This window comes from Sphaeramia orbicularis, chromosome 17 (assembly GCF_902148855.1).
Source record: "Sphaeramia orbicularis chromosome 17, fSphaOr1.1, whole genome shotgun sequence".
NCBI classification, from domain to species: domain Eukaryota; kingdom Metazoa; phylum Chordata; class Actinopteri; order Kurtiformes; family Apogonidae; genus Sphaeramia; species Sphaeramia orbicularis.
In genome coordinates this window covers 17,589,759-17,604,498 of record NC_043973.1, presented here as the reverse complement: position 1 = coordinate 17,604,498, position 14,740 = coordinate 17,589,759, and the positions used below count along the sequence as shown (strand labels likewise).

At 38.7% G+C, this 14,740-nt stretch overlaps 2 protein-coding genes and 1 non-coding gene across 4 annotated transcripts; 2 read left to right on the top strand and 1 right to left on the bottom strand.

Moving 5' to 3' along the window:
- Window positions 1-622: 622 nt before the first annotated feature.
- On the bottom strand, window positions 623-6,602 carry ankrd45 (ankyrin repeat domain 45). Its single transcript, XM_030161196.1, has 4 exons — window positions 6,300-6,602; window positions 2,007-2,174; window positions 1,821-1,906; window positions 623-926 (listed from the first exon to the last, which is right to left on the bottom strand). Exons 1-4 carry the CDS (start codon window positions 6,529-6,531, stop codon window positions 789-791), a joined length of 624 nt encoding a protein of 207 aa, XP_030017056.1. The 5' UTR covers window positions 6,532-6,602; the 3' UTR covers window positions 623-788.
- A 169-nt stretch (window positions 6,603-6,771) lies between these two features.
- Window positions 6,772-6,843, top strand: trnaq-cug (transfer RNA glutamine (anticodon CUG)). The gene has a single exon. It is a non-coding gene; the product is annotated as a tRNA-Gln (tRNA).
- Window positions 6,844-7,161: 318 nt separating this feature from the next.
- On the top strand, window positions 7,162-14,205 carry trnau1apb (tRNA selenocysteine 1 associated protein 1b). 2 transcript variants are annotated; one of them, XM_030161194.1, is made up of 9 exons: window positions 7,162-7,323; window positions 8,443-8,540; window positions 8,865-8,964; window positions 9,699-9,751; window positions 10,655-10,783; window positions 11,241-11,357; window positions 11,531-11,837; window positions 12,742-12,784; window positions 13,378-14,205. In XM_030161194.1, the coding sequence occupies exons 1-9, from the start codon at window positions 7,285-7,287 to the stop codon at window positions 13,512-13,514; spliced, it is 1,023 nt and encodes a 340-aa protein (XP_030017054.1). In that variant the 5' UTR covers window positions 7,162-7,284; the 3' UTR covers window positions 13,515-14,205. The 2 variants fall into 2 exon arrangements, with proteins under 2 accessions (XP_030017054.1, XP_030017053.1); XM_030161193.1 differs by having other exon boundaries at window positions 12,739-12,784.
- The last annotated feature ends 535 nt before the right edge of the window (window positions 14,206-14,740 follow it).

The following is a 14,740-nucleotide window of genomic DNA, read 5'->3' as shown; positions in this document are numbered from 1 at the left end:
AATATGCATGTCACTTTTGATGGTAAATTGACGTGTTATCTGTTCGACATTATAAGCTTTTCACGTGTATATTGACCCCTGAATATACAAGAGAACAGCTGTAGAATAACTGTCCACTGTAGTGACCACTATGCATGAAAAGGTTAATGTTTGTAAGATAAGTTTCTTTAAATCATTGGCAGAGCTTACCACTCCACTTTCTCAGTATAATACAGTTTCATATGAGAGAATCTTTAAAAATATCTTTTAAAAAATCTATATATTTTTCAGACTAAAAGTTAATTATCTCTGTAAATAATTCAAGTCACATTTTCATAATCATTAGCACTAAAACCAGAATGCAGTTCCAGTTTATTGGACTGGGACCAATTTGGAAAAGCTGAGAACATTTTATAATAACACATTGTTGCCCATTAAGTTTGAATAAAATAATTGTATCTCTTCTCATGAAATGATTGTAACAATGTGATTTATTCTTGATACATAAAGTGTAACTGGGACTCAGTATGGAATCATTGCACCTCATCGAAGGTGATTACTGATGTGTATAAATAGGAATAAAAAAGAGGAATGTGTCTGAAAAGAAAATTAAAAGAGAAATAAAATGAAAAAAGGAAGTAAAATTGCTGACAGGTCACAAAAAAAAATCTTCACATAAAATGAAGCACATGAATTAACTCTTAACAATAAAAAATTACAAACTAGCTCTTTGTATAAGCCAAATTACAATAAATCATATTTAGAGGTATCTGTTCTGGCAAAAAATTAAATAAAGTATTCCTGGAGGCCTAAGCTGACAACTTGCTGATCATAGGCTGAAGTCTGTCCTCTAAATCCTTCCTCTGGTTTACATAGTCTGAGACCGTGGGATGTTGAACATTCTGGATCCAGTCAGACGTATCAGACATCACACGTGTCCAGAGTTTCTAGATGAACAAACAACAGATGTATGTTTATGTTGCTCTGTACCATTAAAGACAAATGCAGGGCAGACTATGCAAGTCTAGAGTTGTACTAAAAATTAAAACTGTTGAAATGGCATTGAATTCTAGCTTTCTTCATTTTATTTGAGTCATTGACTTCACACAGTGTAGATGTTGATAAAATGACAATTCAACTTTAATATAAACAAATTATAATGCAATTTAAACATGATGATGTTGTGAACCTGTACACAAGGAAAAGTTCTCCGTCTGGACCTCCTTAAATCATAATTAACCCCTGGACAAAAGGAAAATGAATAATCCTCCACACTTGTATTGATTTTATGATGAACTGTTCTTTAATGCTCATGATTTCTGTAAAAATACCCAAACAGCAAAGATATGGAGGATGTAAGCCTTGTAATGATATGTAACATGACCATAGTGGCACAAGTAATATGTTTATGACTTAATCAACTTTTTTTTTTTTTTTGGGGGGGGGGGGGGGGGGGTCTATGATTTGATAGATATTCATGGGCTACATGTTGGTTATTGTTATATATACAAAGATAAATCCAATTTACGCAGAAAATTGCTCTGATTCTAATATAGGTCCTTGTTTTACTGTAGAGATCTTCAGCTAATGTGACAAAGGAATATCTAAAAATGGTTGGATCAGTGGACTTTAGAAACAGCTGTGGCTCAAAATGACTTGTTTTGTCTTTTTGATTTAAAACATTGCAGTATATTCCATAGTCTGTTAAACGGACCGACATCAGCTTTTATGAATGCTGTAGTTGCCTGCTATCAAAATAAACTGGGGGACTATAAACTGCCAATATTCATTTATTTAAAGATATATATTTAAAGTTGAAGGCAAAATAAACTAGGTGTTACCTTTTCCTCTTTTGTCAAGCTCTTCTCAGACCCAGAGATGAGGTCTTTAACATAGGTCAAATATGATACCAGGTCCCGCTCCACTTCTGTACAGGGACAAACACAGGTTAAGTGGTTCAAGTGTTATACATATTTTTTCGTCTCTGTGCTCTAAGACTATCTATGCCATACAGTAAATATGCTCACCTGCCATCATGAGACAATCTGCACAGTCTGTCTTGGAGTATTTCCTGGCCAGATCTACGGGGCGCTCCCCTCTGAAGGTCTTGGCCTGGAGGTCGGCTCCCAGCTTAAGCAGAGTCCTCACCGTCTCCAGGTGACCCCAGCAGGATGCCAGGTGCAGGGAGGAGTAACCTGGAAAACACATAAGAGGCTCACATGTCACTGTAATGACACCTGTGATTGAATCATAGGATCGTACACCCCAGACTGAAACAGCAGCATAAAATTTACAGATATGTGATGGTCCCCTCTAATATTGTAACAGCTACCTTAAAAAGGCCTGTATGTATATAGATAAAACACCATTCAAATATGTATTGTCAATGTACAGCAGGGAACAGCATCAAAAAGTTCCTAAAGTGCCAAAAGAATGAGTGCAGAATGCCAGTTTCTGACTCATCTACTGTATATCAAAATGCCTAATACATTGCATTCATGTTGTCTCATTTGAATTTCTGCGTATAGGGTTTCCTTTAGCATTGTACAGCTTACATTCAACACTCAAGTCATTTTGGGCACCACCTAAGCCATTATGGAAAATATCAAAACTAACTATATGCCTTTTCATAGATCTAATAGGGCTGGTCGCCGGTGAATTTTGGCCTTTAAGCTTTTTGTTGCCACAAAAAACTGCACTATTAGCCTCCAGAATATTGTGGAAGATGTGTGAAGTAGAAGAAAATGACCATAGTCCTTTCTCAGAACTGTACTATTATTCATTAGTATAATAGTATATGGTATCTAGGTTATAAAAGCCAAGTGGCCTGTGTGTGTGTGTGTGTGTGTGTGTGTGTGTCTGTGTGTGTGTGTGTGTGTGTGTGTGTGTGTGTGTGTGTCCGGGGTTTCACACAAAATCCGGAAAGAGCAGACTGCTGCAGTTTAGCATACTCATGTATTTTTGGTCAAGGAATACAGTAGCGAAAACGGTAAGTTGATAGGACCAATATTTAGGGAGATAATAGTCATTTTGGAATACTACCCAGCCAGCATGTCCATGCAGGCCCCAGAAGGGTTACAATTGGGTTGCATATAAGGGGCCCATATGGGTTTGTCCGCAGTTTCCATGGTGGCCCCACGTGTGTTTGCCCAGATCAGAATCAGAATCAAAATCAAAATCAGAATCAGAATCAGAATCAGAATCAGAATCTCTTTATTGTCATTGTACCAAGTACAATGAAACTGAGGTAAAGCTCACAGGTTCAGTGCAAGAATTTACAGACAGACCACAAATATCAGTAAAACAACAACAAATATCAGTAAAAGGCACAGTTATTTACATTAAAAAATAAAAAGTCTTGCAAACTAAGATATTTGTAAAACATGGAATTTAAGTCGTGCAAATAACATGAGAAGTAGAGCAAATGACATGAAAGATAAATATCGTGGGATAAATAGTGTGAAGAATAAATAATATGAGATGTTCAGATGTCTGATTCTGAATCTGATATGGGCAAACACATGTGGGGCCACCATGGAAACTGTGCCAAACCCAAACGGGACCCTTGTATGCAGCCCAAATGGAACCCCTCTGCGACCCACATGGACATGCTGGATGGGTAATAGCCTTACAGTCACGTTGATCTGGCCAGAGCGCTTTGGCGGTGACTACTGGACAAATGCAGTATAGCATGCAGGAACACATAACGGCACGAAAACTACCACATCTGGAACCCTGGATCCCCACGGGTCAACGTGTTCGTAATAGTACACTGCTCAAAAAAATTAGAGGAACACTTCGAAAACACATCAGATCTAAACAGGGGGAAAAATGATCTTGAATATCTTTCCTGATAATAAGTAGGTGATGTATTAGTAACAAAATGATGCCACATAATTTGACAGAAATGAAAATGATCACCCTATAGGGGGGGAAATCAAAGACGCCTCAAAAATGGAAGTGAAAAAATGATGCAGCAGACTGGTCCATTCTGCCAAAATGTCATTGTAGCAGCTCAAAATGATTCTCAGTAGTTTGTGTGGCCCCCACGTGCTTGTACGCATGCCTGACAACGTTGGGGCATGCTCCTAATGAGACGACGGATGGTGTCCTGGGGGATCTCCTCCCAGATCTGGACCAGGGTATCACTGAGCTCCTGGACAGTCTGAGGAGCAACCTGGCAGCGCCGGATGGACCTAAACATAATGTCCCAGAGGTGTTCTATTGGGTTTAGGTCAGGTGAACGTGGGGGCCAGTCAGTGGTATCAATTCCTTCATCCTCCAGGAACTGCCTGCATACTCTAGCCACATGAGGTCGGGCATTGTCGTGGACCAGGAGGAACCCAGGTCCCACTGCACCAGCGTAGGTTCTGACAATGGGTCCAAGGATTTCATCCCGATACCTAATAGCAGTCAGGGTGCCATTATCTAACCTGTAGAGGTCTGTGCGTCCTTCCAGGGATATGCCTCCCCAGACCATCACTGACCCACCACCAAACCGGTCATGCTGAATGATGTTGCAGGCAGCATAACGTTCTCCACGGCGTCCCCAGACCCTTTCACGTCTGTCGCATGTGCTCAGGTTGAACCTGCTCTCATCGGTGAAGAACACAGGGCGCCAGTGGCGTAGTTGCCAATTCTGGTGGTCTATGGCAAATGCCAATCGAGCTCTACGGTGCTGGGCAGTGAGCACAGGGCCCACTACAGGACGTCGGGCCCTCAGGCCACCCTCATGGAGCCTGTTTCTGATTGTTTGCTCAGAAACATTCACACCAGTGGCCTGCTGGAGGTCATTTTGTAGGGCTCTGGCAGTGCTCATCCTGTTCCTCCTTGCACAAAGGAGCAGATAGCGATCCTGCTCAGGGTTTAAGGACCTTCTACGGCCCTGTCCAGCTCTCCTGGAGTAACTACCTGTCTTCTGGAATCTCCTCCATGCTCTTGAGACTGTGCTGGGAGACACAGCAAACCTTCTTGCAACGGCACATATTGATGTGCCATCCTGGAGGAGTTGGACTACTTGTGCAACCTCTGTAGCGTCCAGGGACCGCACCATGCTAGCAACAGAGATGTTGATCCAAGCCAAATGAAAAACTACAGCAGTAGAAAGTCAGTCAGTAAAAAATCAGCCAAAAGAGATGAGGAGGGAAAAAAAATGTATCAGTGGCCTCAACCTGGAAAACCATTCCTGTTTTGGGGGCTGTTTCATTGTTGCCCCTCTGATGCACCTGTTGTTGATTTCATTAACAACAAAGCAGCTGAAACTGATTAACAACCCCCTCTGCTACTTAACTGACCAGATCAATATCCCAGAAGTTTGACTGATAGGTTGCTATACTCTGATTAAAAAGTGTCCCTCTAATTTTTTTGAGCAGTGTATATAGTGGTATTCCACACTGTATATTTTCTATTTGACTGAGCTGACTGTATTGTTTTTGCACATCAGCGTTTTTACATGTAACCAGTGAGTTCTCAGGGCGGACCTGACGTTTTGACAATAACATTTGGACTTATTTAACCTTCCGGTATCCCGTCCAGCAAGGCCTTTACTAAGCGCCAAGTGTGCCTATTTTGCACACCTGTGGAATAATGTCAAAAAAATTTTCATACAGTTTGTTTTTAATTTTTTTACACTTTTTTCTATTTCATCAGCTTGAGCCATAAATAAAAATACCAAATTCCCAATAATTGTCACATTTTTTAACCCTTTAAATGCCGTGTTTGTGATGTAAACAAATCATTTTTTGGATGCAAAAAACAAAAAATTATTATTTTTTCCAATATACTACATAAAAAGTGGATCACACATTATTTGAGTTTTGCAGCCTGGCATATGTCAATGATGAACTCCAACATTGGTTAATTTGCATTATTATTTTTGGCGCTAGGTCAAATGTTCAAAAATACTAGCATCTGTCACCAAGTGTGTGTAAAATGCACACCTATAAATCAAACTATTAAATATTATATACTGATTTATTTTTCTGCTCTAATTTGATTTTATTTTTGTAAATCAAGGTCAGCCCTAATCATACATATCAAATGGAAGAAATAGTGCGTTTTAGGCACACTTGGGAGACAGATGCTAGTCTTGTAATTTTCTTTTATTTACAATGTGCAAATTTTAGTTGGTGGCCAGAATTCTAAAGATCATGCAAAAATGAACAACTTTTGAATTCTAACCTTATTTAAATTGTGAAAAATAATATGAAGTTTTTTATAAACAAAGTGCGCCTAAAAAGCGTACCCGGATACCGGAGGGTTAACTGAGTACTGACATCCTGTTTAAAGTTCCTTGTACCCACGCTCAGCAGTCCACCCACCTCCAGCTGTCTGCTCGTTGACCTGGGCTCCGTGTCGGACCAGTTCTCTGACGGCTGCGCTCCTTCCCAACACACTGGCCGTCAACAGGGCGTTTCTTCCAACTTCATCCTTTACGGAAAAATTATTTTCTTGCGACTCTTCGGTTCCAGTCTCACTCTCAAAGTGCTGCCTCAGTGTTTCCAAGTCCCCAGACAACGCACATTTAAAGACTTCCTCCTGTATTGATGTCATTTTTCACACGATCTCCTTCCTCCTGAATGGAGTTTACTGTTTCCATGGTTACAACGCTACGGAAACAGCGTAAAGGCTTTTTAAACGTTTGATCATACGAAAAGAAAAAGTATGAAACAAGTACAGTAAAATTAAAAACAGTATGTGCTTACTTTATTAATATAAATACTTCTTTGTTAATGCCAGAACCATATGGGGTCCCTGATTGTGTTGGTGTTGTAGCTTTTATGCTTGCATATCGGTTCCATGGTGTAATGGTTAGCACTCTGGACTCTGAATCCAGCGATCCGAGTTCAAATCTCGGTGGGACCTTCTTTTAAGAAGGAAATTATTCGATAACGCAGATGCTGGCAGTGAAACTTTCACGTTAATTGACACTTCTGACTGAATTAACACATCATCTCATACTCTACGAAAATTTGCTATGTAAAATTCGAAAGCGTGTGCATGTTCTCAGCAGGCTGTAGATCTGTTAGATATCGTAGGTCAAGTTGTAAAAAAGTTTCATAATTATATATGCAGACTGATTGATTGCTTTATACCTCCTCAATTTTTTTTTACCTCTTTATTTTAATTCACTTTTACGTTTAGCCTCATGTTCATATACCCGGAAGTGAAACTTTACGTCAGGCGGAAGAGGAACAGTTAATCGATGTCAGAACGACAGCGTGTATTGAACTTTTAACCTTATAAAATTTGGCATTTTGTTCCTTTAATACAATCCAGCAAGGTTTCATCTCGACGGCAGACCTAATGATGTTCAACAGGCAGACAAGTTTATGGATGGGTGATGTATGTATGACCTGTTTAAATGCTATCTGTTTCGTCTTGCTAACGATAGCTGTTAGCTTAGCTTCTTTGCTAGCTCGTTTGTTTGATTGACATATCGTTAAACTAGCAATGCACCAAGGTATTTGGTTAGTAAAATATAGCAAAACTCATTAATCCCACCAGATCTGGTATTAGTATTGGGTATTGTAATGGTCCTCAAATATATCTGTAACAGTCTGTGAGACCTTGCTCGCTTTTTTTCCTCCATGTTAGCTAGAAATAACTGTGTCTATTTTGACAACTTAAAATCTTCAGGTGTCATATAGTGTCATCTAAGTGCTGTATTTATATGTTTAGTGAAGTGACAGAACTAATAATAAAGTAAGTTATAATTTGCTCAACTCAGTTTTGATGACAATTTGGCTTTTCGAGATCGGATAAAAGCTGAGTTGTAGCTAATACTTAGGGTTTCTGAAATGTTGGGAGACATTAGTGGCAAATTGAAACTTTTATTATTTTGTAATGTGTTAATGCTGGTGAATATATTTGTGAGCACGGATAAAAATAAAACTGACTGTCATGTCGAAGTCACTTGTTACCATTCTTAGGAGCCTTAGTAAACCAAGCCACAGTTTGTTCCTTCTATGCTGACTAGTATGGCTGGAATAAAAAATAGAATAGTCCAAGTATTATTAATAAAGTATTACTACCTTCCCAAGATTCCTACATTTGTAGCATTCTTGAACACTTTAGTTTATGGATGATGAGGGTTTTTTTTTTTGTTTGTTTGTTTGTTTGTTTGTTTTTTGTAATTTCCAAACAGTTGGCCACCATTATAACCATGTCCTTATGTTTAAAATCCACACTCCAGTTTCATTTAGTTGTGAGAAAATAATGAACTATGGTGTATCCCCAACAGTACATACCTTTGCGAAGGCCAAACGGTCATACAAATTAAACTTCGTCAATGTCTTGTTGTTTTTCCAAGTTTATCAAAATTGGGGTGAATGATTTTGAGTCATCCTACTGAGAGTAAAACTTATGCCAACATATTTTACTTAACATAAGTAACATTTTGTGACATGTGTATGTTTAACCAAGACTAAATTTAATGCATGTAAAATGTCTTTGTGTGTGTAGTTGGACCCATACATGGATGAAAATTTCATCAAGCAGGCCTTCAGTGCTATGGGAGAATCGCCATTTGGAGTGAAGATCATCACCCATCGGATAACAGGGTAAGATAACCAAAAGTCACTAGCCTTCAGTTATGTTCCTGTGCTGAGTTCCTGGCTTGAAATAGAAGTTTGGTGTTAGTCTATTGACTATTCTAGTACTACTTTTTATTCTTTAAGCTATGAAATACGTCTTTACCTCAGGTTTTACATAAATATTCTTACAGGTAGAACCAGAGAACAGTTATATCTGCTGCATTAATCATGTCAGTAAATAAATAGCATGCCTTAAAGGGTCAAATCTAACATGATTATGGAATTTTGTTTGTAAACTTTGTTGTTCTGTTTTCATTATTGTCTTAACTTGAGGGTTTTCTTTGTGTACAGTGGTTCAGCAGGATATTGCTTTGTGGAGCTGGCAGATGAAGCAAGCGTAGACCGCTGTGTCCAGCGTCTCAATGGAAAACTGGTCCCTGGATCAAACCCGGTCAGTTGTATTACATTATTACAAAATATTAACTTGACATTTCTCTGATGTTATCCTCAATGTATTATGATATGTTTCTACACTCATATAAATCCTACTGATTTAATACCACCTTCCTTCTTTCCAGTATTGGACAAAATGTATGATCTCAGAAATATTTGATTATTGTTCTGACTGTGGATAGAGGAGCTCAATTAGTCTTGGCCTTCCATTTTCAAGTGTAGCCTACCCTTTTAGTGCCAAATTATAACTCTGCTGTTGGTGTTGCTTTTGCTACTTTTATTTAGTGTCTCTCACAAAGCTTACACACATAAGAGTAAAAATGAATTACAAGTGAATCCACTGCTAGAAATCTTCTTGAGGGACTGGAGATATAAAACAACAGTGTGTGAAGTGGTGAGCTGTAGCTGCTTGCTGCTATTTGAAATGCTGTTGGCTCTGAGAGCTGCCAAGCCGCTGGGCTCCCCTGTCCACCAGCCTGTACCTGCTGCTGAAGGTGGCTAAGAGGCTGCTTGTACATGAATGTACTTTGTTTGAAGCTGGTGAATAGAGTCTCTGGTAGGAACTAACTGAGGAATGGGCTAAAGGCTGGTCTGGGTGGTAGAGGTATGTAAACCTAAATAACAACCATAATAACTTAACTCTCTATTTCCAGCAATATCAGTGCTATACTACACGGCTTTGGTTCTGTGAGATTGGCTCATTGTATGCGTTTTCTTCCTCTTTTTGTATAGCCCCGGAAGTTTAAACTAAACTATGCCACCTACGGCAAAAGACCAGAGGCAGGGTAAGTGATGATTTGCATTGTTTTTCATGTTAATATTAGAAGTGTCTGAGTGAATTCTAGAAATGCTATGTACGTTTGTACACTGTATTTTATGTAACATTTCTGCATTAACGTACCTAAAAAAACAACTATGAATGTTTTGTTAATATGTGCACATACACTACCTTGCATGAAATTTTTACACTGATGTTCAGATTCAGCGTAACAATCAATTACATTTGGTCATACAGTGTCACAGAATCAGACTTAAGTATTGCACCAAATATTTTCTGCCACTCTGTGCTATTTTTTCATGTCATTTTGCAACAGTGTAATCTAGTCGAGCACCAATTTTTGATATACCTAAAAATGAATCTTGCTCACCACCATTTGTCACTAGTTGTTTATGCACTATCATCATATGTATTGTAATGTTAAATGCTAAGTTGTCATTAGACAAGTTGACTCACCTGATAGTGACTTGGGTAATGGGGCTATTTCAGTAGAAAGAAATGATAATGTGTGAATATATTTCACTAGATGTAATGTGACTAAAACTTTATTACTTCACTTCTAAATATACTTTTTGCCTGAGACTTATTAGAGTTTCATTGATACCAGTGATGAAAACATCAAATTCCATAATCCCATGCTACTAGTGACAGACATCAAATACATTGATTTAATTTATTACATCTTTTTCTGTTTCCCATAAGTAATTTGTCATAAAGGTTATTTCTTCATGTTAAAATGCTTTCTAACACAAGGCAAAAACAATGCCCAGAACATTGAGCTTTGTACTCAGTCCCGACACTTTCCCTCCCTTCTCTCAACAATAAACAAAGCTACATAATAAAATGTCTTTTATTTAGTCACACAAGTTTAGACATTCATTGTGTTTTGTGCACGTATGCTATTTCTCAGGCCGGAGTTCTCAGTGTTTGTGGGTGACCTGGCCTCTGAGGTGGATGACTACCAACTGCACCAAGTCTTTAAGAAGTATCCCTCCTGCAAAGGAGCCAAAGTAGTAACCGACCAGTATGGATACTCCAGGTATGTCAGCTCATAGAGGCAGATAGAACAAAGCTAAAGGTACCTCTTTGAGCTATCTGATGTTTTTCTTCACTTGATAGGTTCTATACTGTGAATGAATATTTTTAAAGAAATGTACATTAATAGAGTAAAATGTGCTCTCTGTGGTGTAATATTTATCTGGATAGGGGTACTATGGACATTGACCACCAGTGCATCTTCATCTATTTTCGAAAAAGGCTGAAAAAATGTTTTCTTGCCGTCTTATGCTGAAACTATTGTTTTCCCCATATAGGCTAAGCAAGAGCAACTCACAATTCAAGTGATGCTACCTCATGTTAAAAGTAAAACAACAAGTTTCAGTTCTATCATAATAATACCCATTATATTCTGTTTCTCATTATAAGTGGCTTTTTACTACCAAGTATGGAGTGTGTACTTGAGAGAAGAGGAGGTCTGACTGTTGTCTGATTTGCAGAGGCTACGGTTTTGTCAAGTTTGGAGAGGAGAGCGAACAGAAGAAGGCCATCGAGGAATGCCAAGGCACGATGCTGGGGGGGAAGCCACTCAGACTCAGTATTGCTGTAGCAAAGAGGTGAGGGATGTGCATGATACACATTAGTCAAAGTATAAAGACAGCAGATAATCTAGGATTGTTGATTAAACACATTGTTTACAGACACATTACAGTTTCAGAAAAGGAAGATCTGTGTTGAATTTATGTAGGTAGCCTCATAAAACTGAATGTATTTTTTTCTCATGTTACAGCCAGAAGATGAGCAGTTACCATGGGAGCCAGGGCCAAAATTACCATAGCAGCTACAATCAGACCCAGTCAAGTTACTACGGCAACTACAGTGGCGGGGGGCAGGCTGGGTATTACTCGCAGTGGGGGGGTTATGACCAGTATGGCGGCTACAACAGTAGTGGCTACAGCACTGGGTATAACGGCGGGTACAACAGTGGGTACAATTATAACTATGGGCCCTATGGATACCCTCCACCTGGTCACATGATGCCGCCACCTCCCATGGGGATGCCACCCATGTCCGCTGACATGACAGGAGGTGTAGAGGTGAGTGAAGTGCCTTTACACCTAGCATACAAACCTTGGTCATGTTGGGATATGTGACTGTTAGAGTTGAGACAGGCTGCGTGTTTAGCCCAGTTTAGATAAAGTGTCAGAGGCGTGGCACACGGCTCTGTTTTGAGCTACATGCTATTATTAGTTTGTTAACATGCTTCCAGAGGGTCTGTCAGTGCCAGTGTTGTACAGTGGACTGTGGGACCCTCCACTGTTCTGAAGGCCATTACAAAGCAGTATTAGGAAGAGTGCAGATTTAGACTTCATGTGGGAATAGGGACATGGCCATTGATTCTGTTAGATATGTTTTCTTGAGATTGACTTCAGTCTTGTTTTGCTTTACTGTAGTTCCACCATTATCTACTTTTTTTTTTTTTTTTTTGGTAGAAAGTTAATGATTTATTAATCCAGTATTATATAAAAGCTAAACAAATGAACAGCTAAGTGCCCATTACATTTTGTCATGTGTTTGCATTTCTTACATTAGCCAATTATCATTAAAAACTAAGAACAGGTTAGGCTGAAGGACTTACTTAGAATAAATTGGACAAAATGAAGTGAATTTAAATAGAAACTGAAATAATCCAGATTAATACCCAGAATGTACAGCAATCTAATCCCAGAGGAGATGAGATCAAGATCATGGAAGATCACCAGACTCATTAGGATTAATCAGCCCAAATGAAAACTGATCATGGCAAACAAACAAATCAAAGCTGTGTGTATTACGAACAGAGGAGCACTGATGAAATGACCTTGAAAATGCTTTGACTATTCTAATACTGGATGGCTGGATATGAATGTGTCATTATACTTCATCTAATTTATTGTTTTCTGATGAAATAAATGAAGCACTTTTGAATTAATTGACTTGTTTAATGTGTTCAAACAGCAGACTCATGAAGAGACAGAGGATGCAGAGGAGGATAATGCAGAAGGTAAAACTCTCTTCATTCATTTTTTGTTTTTTGTTTCCATATGGTCTTCTGTTGCCCCGTAAGGACATGAATTCTTGGGCTTCACTCTTGGATACCTAGTCTTATAAATTACTGCTCTAGTTCCATATCCATATATTTTGATTGGTTAATGGACCCACAGCCTTACTAATTTTTTTCCCCTCATAAAGGCAACCATTTCCGTGACGTCCATCGCTGAGGGTCTGTTATATTTTAAACTCCAGTTGGCAGGTGGTAGTCGTGTGTCTGGTTTGGCTCTGATCTGAATTTTGACTCGGAAGAGAAGAGAGGGGTTTTGCTCTTCCATTTTCCGTTCAGCCTGACGCTGCAGATTTGCGCATTCTTTGAGGACAATGTGAAATTAATCATAAAACATTCAAACTGGGGACGGCGTGTTTGTAAAGTACTAGATTCTACATTCTTGTTCCAGAAATGTTATTCTTTATCCCTTTCAGACATATTAAAAGGGTCTTGTACGTCATTAAATTTGTACTTAAAATGAGCAGATGTAGTGTAGTTTAGATGTTACTGTTACTTGAGTTTCACATGTGGATTCATATCGCTGTGTTTTCCAGAACCCATCCCTGAATGTGACGTGGACCAGTGGAACAAAGACTTCATGCAGCGCAGCGAGGAGCTCTACGAAGCCATGATGAACTCGCACTGGGAACCCCTGGACTCCATCACCTCCCCCATCCCTTCCATGTTGTGATAACTCCACCGCGTGATCCTTTCACTCCTTTAAATCTTAGCCTTTTTTAAATACACCCTATAATCCACCCCAGTTTGAAGCCACACGGACACCTTAAAGAGGCAGCTTCACTTAGAGTTTAGGTTCTCCACTGGGCTGATGAAGTTGCCTTCTTCTGTAGCATTGTTAACTGGTTTTCTCAGAACCTTTCATGCTTTGTGTTGAAATGTTCACACCAGGAAAAGCTATTTTCTCATCAAATATGCCCCAAGTTCTCTGAAGACTGAAGGTCAGTCCAGTCTCTGCCTTTATTTTAATTTTCCATGCACTGTTAATCACAGTGATCAGTAGATGTACTTGTATATAAAGATGTCAGTTTTGTCTTTTAAATGAAGGAATGTTTGATGAAATATCCTTCTGTTTTTTTTTTATTTCTGCTGGTAAAGATTTACTGGGTAGAATTTGCAGTATAGGGAAGGATATCCCACAAAACAGCCACAAGTCTAAAGTGTTACTGTTCTCTATAAAAAATCAGTTTTTTCTATTTAATAGATAAATGGTACACTCTCCATATACATAGAGCTGGATGCAGTGACTGAGAGGCTGACAGCCTATCAGATGTGAAAGCAGCATTTATCCGCTGCTGTCTGATATTTTGTACATATTTTCTTTCTGGAGATGTTTTATCAATAAAACGAATTTCAGAGCAAAATGGTCTTTTGTCTGTCATTCTGAGAAAAAAGTGTTTTCAGACAGTTTTAGTTTTATACTTTATTAAAACATTCATCTATTTTAAAATGAACTGTTGTAACTTCAATTTGAGTAAATGAATACAAAAAAAGCTACTGTAACTGCTTTTCCTTTTTTCCTGTTTTACAGTGGTAGATACTAGCCATGTCTTAGTTTCCAAGTTAAGGCATGTGTATATAAAGTTAACAAATCCCATGAAAACACCAAAACACAAAGCTTGTCTGTACGAATTATACATTATGTGGTGTTCCTGAGTTTACAGTGTCATTATAAAACATGGATTAAAGTGTCATTCATTACCATTTTTACCTAATATTATTTGAACTGTTGGAAACTGCTTTTACAGGTGCTATTTTCAACTGCAATTTACATTTAATTTACTCTTTGTAGTGGCTGCATGGGTTGTGCAGGTTTGAGCTGAAATAAACGTGTCCTGCATTTGAGAAGTGTTTAGATTTGTCATTGAAATAAATCTGAAGTAAGCCCAGTGGTCATGC

Coding starts and splice junctions, on each gene's coding strand:
- ankrd45 (XM_030161196.1), bottom strand. CDS start 6,531: ATGACATCAATACAGGAGGAAGTCTTTAAATGTGCGTTGTCTGGGGAC. Junction 1,907..2,006: donor AGATTGTCTCATGATGGCAG/GTGAGCATATTT, acceptor GTCCCTGTACAG/AAGTGGAGCGGGACCTGGTA. Junction 927..1,820: donor GCTTGACAAAAGAGGAAAAG/GTAACACCTAGT, acceptor TTGTTCATCTAG/AAACTCTGGACACGTGTGAT.
- trnau1apb (XM_030161193.1), top strand. CDS start 7,285: ATGATGTTCAACAGGCAGACAAGTTTATGGATGGGTGAT. Junction 9,752..10,654: donor GGCAAAAGACCAGAGGCAGG/GTAAGTGATGAT, acceptor GCTATTTCTCAG/GCCGGAGTTCTCAGTGTTTG. Junction 11,358..11,530: donor AGTATTGCTGTAGCAAAGAG/GTGAGGGATGTG, acceptor CTCATGTTACAG/CCAGAAGATGAGCAGTTACC.